Source organism: Eucalyptus grandis, chromosome 11 (genome assembly GCF_016545825.1).
Source record: "Eucalyptus grandis isolate ANBG69807.140 chromosome 11, ASM1654582v1, whole genome shotgun sequence".
In the NCBI taxonomy this organism is placed as follows: domain Eukaryota; kingdom Viridiplantae; phylum Streptophyta; class Magnoliopsida; order Myrtales; family Myrtaceae; genus Eucalyptus; species Eucalyptus grandis.
In genome coordinates this window covers 39,720,155-39,727,006 of record NC_052622.1, presented here as the reverse complement: position 1 = coordinate 39,727,006, position 6,852 = coordinate 39,720,155, and the positions used below count along the sequence as shown (strand labels likewise).

Below are 6,852 nucleotides of genomic sequence, written 5' to 3'. Positions count from 1 at the left end.
AAAAAGAAAAAAAGAAATTCTGGCTTTAGGTTCAATTCCAATTTTACCCTTAACTTTTTATCTAAAAGAATCATCAACTTTGACTCTAATTCTATTATATCTCATTTTCAAAACTCACTGTTAGTTTCTTCAAAATTGACAATATCAAGAATGGCTTCTTATTCTATATAAAGATGAGAGAGTTGATGAAGACAAGGTGTCTAATAATAAACCTCTTACCTACCCTCATGTATATAATTATGAAGAAATTTTAATCGTACGAAGAAGTTCTTCATAGGGTGGATTTAGTAGAGTTGGAAAGATCGCTTGGTCCAATTCTACCATTTGCTAAAGAGAATGGAGTGCCACCTATGAGTGTTGATTTTAAGATGGATGGTCAAATTTGAAATTTAGTGAAAGTGTGTGATTTTTTTGGACAAATTTTTTTTCCAGATGGAATTGAGAAGATATCTTAAATTAGAGGTTTCTTTTAGGGAATTAAGCCTGCATGTGAATTTCATCAACAATTTTTTTTTTCCTCCATGATCCTTCAACGACTAGCTGACGTCAACGTGTACGACAAATTTAGCAATGTTGCTTTTCCACTTGGGTTGAACCTACAAGCGATTGAATCTTTCACCAAACGAATATTTGGACTGTGCCCTCATAGAAAGTAGGTTGCTTGTCATCTATCAATAGATGTCATTGCAATCAATGTACTCAAAATCTTGAATCTTGACCTGATCTTCCTTGTCACCGGCATCTCCAAGCGGATATTTGAAAACAGAAATTAGGTGAAAAAGACCACGAGAGGGAACACTTCATATTGCGAGCTCCCCCCCTCTTTTATTAACGAAAAAATTTTAAAACCATTTTTTAATAAATGGATTAGTGCTCGAGGTGTTAGGTCCCATCACCAAGGTCCAGGTTCAGGCTGCTTGGGAAATTTTTGTGTGTTGGGACACGAGGGCTGGTGCCAAGGACTCGGGAGTTTTGAGATACGACAGCCGTCGCCCAATATCACCATCAACATCACTGCTTGCGTCCTCGTTTGACTTGTGTTTATCGTTTCCACCTCCGCCGTTACAGTTCATCATCCTCGTATGTCCAGATCTCTCTTTCTCTCTGCATTAAGAGAGCTCTGGAGCAACCTCAGTAAGTCTTCGGTTGATCTTCTTTATCACTTGTACGGGGAGAGGGGGAGAGAGGGAGAGAGGCGATGCTGGAAAGAAAGGTAGTGAACTGGGGAGGTAGTCTTAGATAGTCTTTAGATCATATTTAGTCGTTTAGCCAGAGGCGCAGACAATGCCGGATGGCGATGGCGAGGGCTAAATAGAACGGTCAGGGAGCGCAAGAAGAGAAGAAGTCCTGGGCAGTTTTGCTCTAATGTGGCAAAATTCAAATTCAATTGGTCCATGTAATCTTTCAACGAAGGGTTTATGTACTTAACGATTTTAGGGGAATGATGTTTGCTGGTCTTTGAAAGAGGCCATCTTTACTCAAAATCGAAGTATAAAAATTGTTACGCCAAAAATACTTCCACTTGATTCATTTTTCTATATCACAAGATTAAAAATGTGTTTTTCAGAAAAAAAAAAACTCCCCCTCTAAGTTTAAAGGGTCCCAAATCTATCGCACACTATTTACGCTTTGTTTGATCCACGGAAAGTAAATAATTTGGAAAACATTTTCCCAAAATATGATCACTTGATATAATTAGTCAATAAATAATGTTTCTATTCCTGATAACAATTTATGACTCAATAATTTCTTGGATGATAAAAATAATTTTCATAAGTGATTTAAGCAATTTTTTTGGAATTATTTTTTATATTATATATTTTCCGTAAAACAAATGCAAATTTTATTTTTAACGGGGACTCTAGTCTACATAAAGCAAATTTCGTTAGTACCGTTATATATTAAGCAAATCTTGCTAATGAACTTTTGGACGCTTGTTATTTAGAAAGTGGGTTTCGCTCAACACTCTTTGAAACCCATTAGAGATCTCACATAAACATATCAAAGTCCAGTACATTAAATCTTTTTCCTTTTACTTTTAGAGATTGTCACATTAAAACTTGAACCTTCTTTACAAAATTGATTTAATGAGTGTTCGAGACATTTGTTTATATAATCCGTATAAATACCAGGCGTCCAAACAACGGGAGAGTAGAGGATACCAAGTTATGGAATCCCCCCAAGTCACCCTCCAACTGGCTAAATCCCAAACTTCATAACTTGGAAACTTTACGTCCGGCGGTCGTGTCGTACACTTTGAGGATGAACCGAGTCCTTGGGATCGACAGCTTCTCCTGTAAGATGGTACCGATCGTGGCGATCAACTTCTTCTTCACTTCCGAATCGATGCCTCCCATGGAGATTATCTCCGCGTACGCAGCTGGTTCTTTGTTGCCTCCGAATGATATGGCCAATGAACCCTTCAATATGACCATCACGAACTGCAGAAAAACCACAGTCATATCATGTTGAAGAAGAAATGTGGTTTATCTTTTGCAGCATATGCAGAGAGATGCATGAAATTGGCTGGATGACGAGTTATGGACGAGGGTTGTACCTCATGTGAGGTGGTTCGAAGACTGCATGAACATCATGGGTGATGTGTGGTCTCCCGATCTAAACTTGGTGCATTTGACTAATAGAGTGGAGTTGTCTATCCTCGTTTTTGGCCAAGAAGGCTTTCCCAGCTTTGGTTTACATCGTTTTACATGGATTCAGGGTTTTCACAGAGCATCAAAATGCGCCGACTTTTATCGAAAAAAATTTCAGTCCAAACTTTCTAGTGTCAGGAGACACAAACTTTCACCCAGGAATAATTTTGGCATAAACTTTTTAAGTACAAAATAAAAAGACACAGAGTCTTACGTGGACGACAATCTTGGCTAGCGCTAAAATTTCCATCATGATATGCATACGTGGCATTTGAAGTAGTGAATAGATGCCAGCATGACAAGTGAGTGTCATATCAATAAATGTGGACTTCATTAGAAAAATACATTTCTCCACATGTAATAAAAATAACGTCCTTTCCAACTAATAAGAGGATAATCTGAAGTTGCATGAAACGACATTGCTCTCGCTAACAAGTCAGATGACATCAATTCTAGAGCCAATTAATGAAGTGCGAGAGTGAGTTAGAGAGAGCTATGCGTTTTAAGGTTGAGGATTAGTGTTCTTCACATTACCACATGAAGTTTGGTCTTTTAGGAAAGGGTTAATATAACAAAAAATTTCAAACTAGTATATTTATGATAAATTTAACCCAAATTAATTTTTTGACCACAAAAACTTGAAATTGATACATTTGTGACAAATCTACTTTCCGTTAGTGTTCGTTAAATTAGATTAATATTATGAAAAATTACAATATTAATATATCGATGACAAATAGAGGGAAAATTCCAAACTGGAATATTGGTTAACGCCACTTATTATTTAACTTTAAAATTTGACCATAAAAGTTAATAAAAATTAATATATGATAAATTTATTATATGTATACAAATTTGAGATTTTTTGTGATTTAAAAATTAATTTAAAATAAATTTATCATAAATATATTATTTAAGATTTTTCGTAATATTAATTCTTTAGAAAAGTTTGTTGAATGTGCTTCGATTTTATTAGGAATCCCAAACGCCAATTCAAGTGCCCCTCTCTCTCTCTTTCTATGCTTTGAAACCCTAGTATGTAGATAAGATAAGATATGATGTCGGGGAAGATAAGATATGATGTGGGAGATGATGCGATTTGATGGTTATGGAACTTTTTCCGCCGTTATGGAAACCACGTTCACCGACACGACACTCGTCGTTTGTCATGTTAGTGTCTCTTTATTACCTCAAATGCCACGTACGAATACCTTGGCCAAATCTCTAATAAAAATTGGTGCCCTTTTGTGCTACACTTGAAAGTTGGGATCAAAATGTTTTCTCAAGTAAAAATGGATGTCTTTCATACGACCGATAAATGTTCAGACCAAAATTGTCCACCAACTAAAAGTTGGCGTACTTTTTATCCGAAACCCTGTGGAGTTAACCGTTTTCACAACTTCCATCTCTATCTCCATCTACATATTTCGCTTGCAGTATTAATTTTAGATTGTTGATTTTCAAAAAATTTGAACTATTTCGGCCATACATTTAATGTTAATACCACCAAAAATTTTAAAATGATACACTCGAGCTAAGTTTGCTCCAAACTAATTTATATGTTAAAAAAAATTAATAAATTGGCAAATTAATAACATATTTACCTCGAACTAATTTTAATGTCATAAAAAAACTCTAACTAGTACACCCGTCTACATCTACCCAACTTGGTATCTATGTGTCACATTTATTCAAAATTATGGGAATTTTTTCTTTTGGGAGCGGGATAAAAGTGACACGAGTGTACTAATTTGGGCTACATGTATTATGAGTGTATTAGTTTGAAATTTTTGTAACGTAAAAAATTAATTTTCGGTAAATGTGGCACAAGTATACTAATATAACATGAGTTTATCAGTTTGAGATTCTTGGTAGTATTAACCCTTCAATATAAAGTTTAAACTTTAATACACGAAATAAAAGTAATAGAGATTGGTTATATTTTAACCATTGTCCTGTCATTCAAAGACTACTTAGATGATCGATCAGTCTAAAAAACTTTAAACTATATAGAAATAAATATTTATTTATCAAGTATAGTGTTATAATTTAGATTGATGAACTCTTGTACGCAGCCTATATGCTTTTGAGAAAATGCAAAGGTTAACGTAGTAAAATCTCATTGTGCTAATTACATCTTTATCCATTCAAATGGTTGATTTCCCTTCCGAGATCGAAGAGGAAGGATGGAGGAAACCATAATATTTTTGCGATGCTTAATCATGACCACTTATAACAAACCCTATTCTGGCATAATACAGGTAGCTTTACTACTTATCTATTTATTTATGTTCTACCAAGTCAGTCTATGGCATAGTACAGGCAATTAATTTTTTCTTTGTAACATTTAGAATTTCTAGGGTTCAAGTTAAATGATAATCTTTTCCAAAAAATGACGTGGGAATACACGACGAAATTCATTAGTCTAAAGAGAAGCTGGGGATTAAGCGGATCGTCTTTCTTTTAAATTACCAACCTTGAAACTCTTGAGAACTGACTAAACTTTGAAGTGTGATTCAAGCATCCGAATAAAAGAGAGGATTAGGGTATTAATGTGCTTCTCATTTGCGTTAAGTCAGTACAAAGAGCCAGCAAAATGTCACTTTCAAGAGAGGCCAAAACAATTATGGCAAACTTCAAGAGGGGTGGGTCTCTCACTTGAATAATAGCCACTAAACTACGAGCTCTCTCATCTGTTTCTGCCTTTTTGGTAGACAGTCTTTGCGGTTGATGAATCTTCAATCCGACAACTAAACTCCATACCTTCTTCAATCCGAGAACTTGTGACCAGCACTGGGCTATAGAATTATCACCATTGATCTATTCTTTCCGCCTTTCAAATTCTTTAGTTTTTGAAATAAGATAATGTTTGTGAAAATATTTCTGTTGGGAATTTGAGAATAGCTTTTTCTGTTTTTGGTCGGTCCTACTCTATTCCTACTTTAACACTCACTCTCAGATTTTTGTCCTGCCTCCTTGCAGGGCGTGAGAGTCGAAACTTACTCTTGAAACTAAATCGTCCCCATCTCAACCCTTCTGAGAATGTGGGGATTCGAACCTCTCACTTCCCCCATCCAAATTGGAAGGGTGACGAGTAGGGCAAACCCCGGTGGTTGTTTGAGAATAGCTTGCTTATCGAAACTTAGTTACCGTATTTGAGTGATTTGACCTTTTGATAAAGCTGTACGTATGATGTAATTCCAACTTTCTCAATGGCCACTTTGCCTCCTGTGCATTTATTCGCGTGGAGTCTCCTCTATTCTCATCTGCAATTTTTTGCTTATTGTTTTGGCTTAATATATCTGCGTAGAGTACTAAACAAAAGCATGGACTATGCAAGGAAAATTAAGCGACAGACAAGAGAAGGCACAGGATGACCTAGGAAATATTATCGGCACTCTTCGTTTAACCGCCACTACGACTATAATTTTCTGAGCTTAATCACGAGCAATTTATCAAACAAAAATATGAGAGAGAGAGAGAGAGTCTGACATTTTCGGGTCTGCCGATGATGGATGCAACGGCTTTGGTCGCTTCGCTGAAGATGGGATCAGCGTCGACTCCGTCCAGGCACACATTGGTTGAGATGTAGAGACAAGGCATATCTGATTCAGATGATTGGTCCTTTCTCTCCCACAAACAATATCGCCTTGATGAGCTATGTGTGCTATGCCATTCTTAACATATATCGAATGGCTCCACTTACAGAGAAGAGAACTCGGATCGGATCATGGGAGACGACGAGGACGACGACTGAGCCTTTAGATCATGCGCGGGGCACGAGTCCACTTTCATCTTCTACCGCAATCATAGCTGCAGAGATAGAGGAGAAAGAGGAAGAAGCAGAGAATTGATGGCCGGAATAGAAAAAAAATGGCACGCTTCTCTCTCTCTCTCTCTGCCTCCCTCCCTCTGGGGTCTACAGATACCCTAAGCTTTAAAGAAGAGTGCGTGAGTGCGGAGAGGTCAATCTGTCTGAAATGCAATGATCAAATAATTGCGATTTGTCGGGTACCATAATTTTCTTTTTTTGTGGGGCTGTCCATGTCCGTGGCCATATTGCGGACCCTATGGCTGAGATAATGCCCGTGCAATGCACGGTCCACTATCGGCGCTCAGTATGGGCACGACACTTTCCATTCGAATCCAGAAAAGCACCATTGTAGTCCAGATCCTGCTTCTGAGGAAGAGCTGTTGTTGG

At 37.1% G+C, this 6,852-nt stretch overlaps 1 protein-coding gene across 1 annotated transcript; it reads right to left on the bottom strand.

Moving 5' to 3' along the window:
* Positions 1-2,007: 2,007 nt before the first annotated feature.
* LOC104426350 (macrophage migration inhibitory factor homolog) lies at positions 2,008-6,572 on the bottom strand. Its single transcript, XM_010039365.3, has 2 exons — positions 6,144-6,572; positions 2,008-2,441 (listed from the first exon to the last, which is right to left on the bottom strand). The coding sequence occupies exons 1-2, from the start codon at positions 6,252-6,254 to the stop codon at positions 2,214-2,216; spliced, it is 339 nt and encodes a 112-aa protein (XP_010037667.1). The 5' UTR covers positions 6,255-6,572; the 3' UTR covers positions 2,008-2,213.
* Between the last annotated feature and the right edge of the window lie 280 nt (positions 6,573-6,852).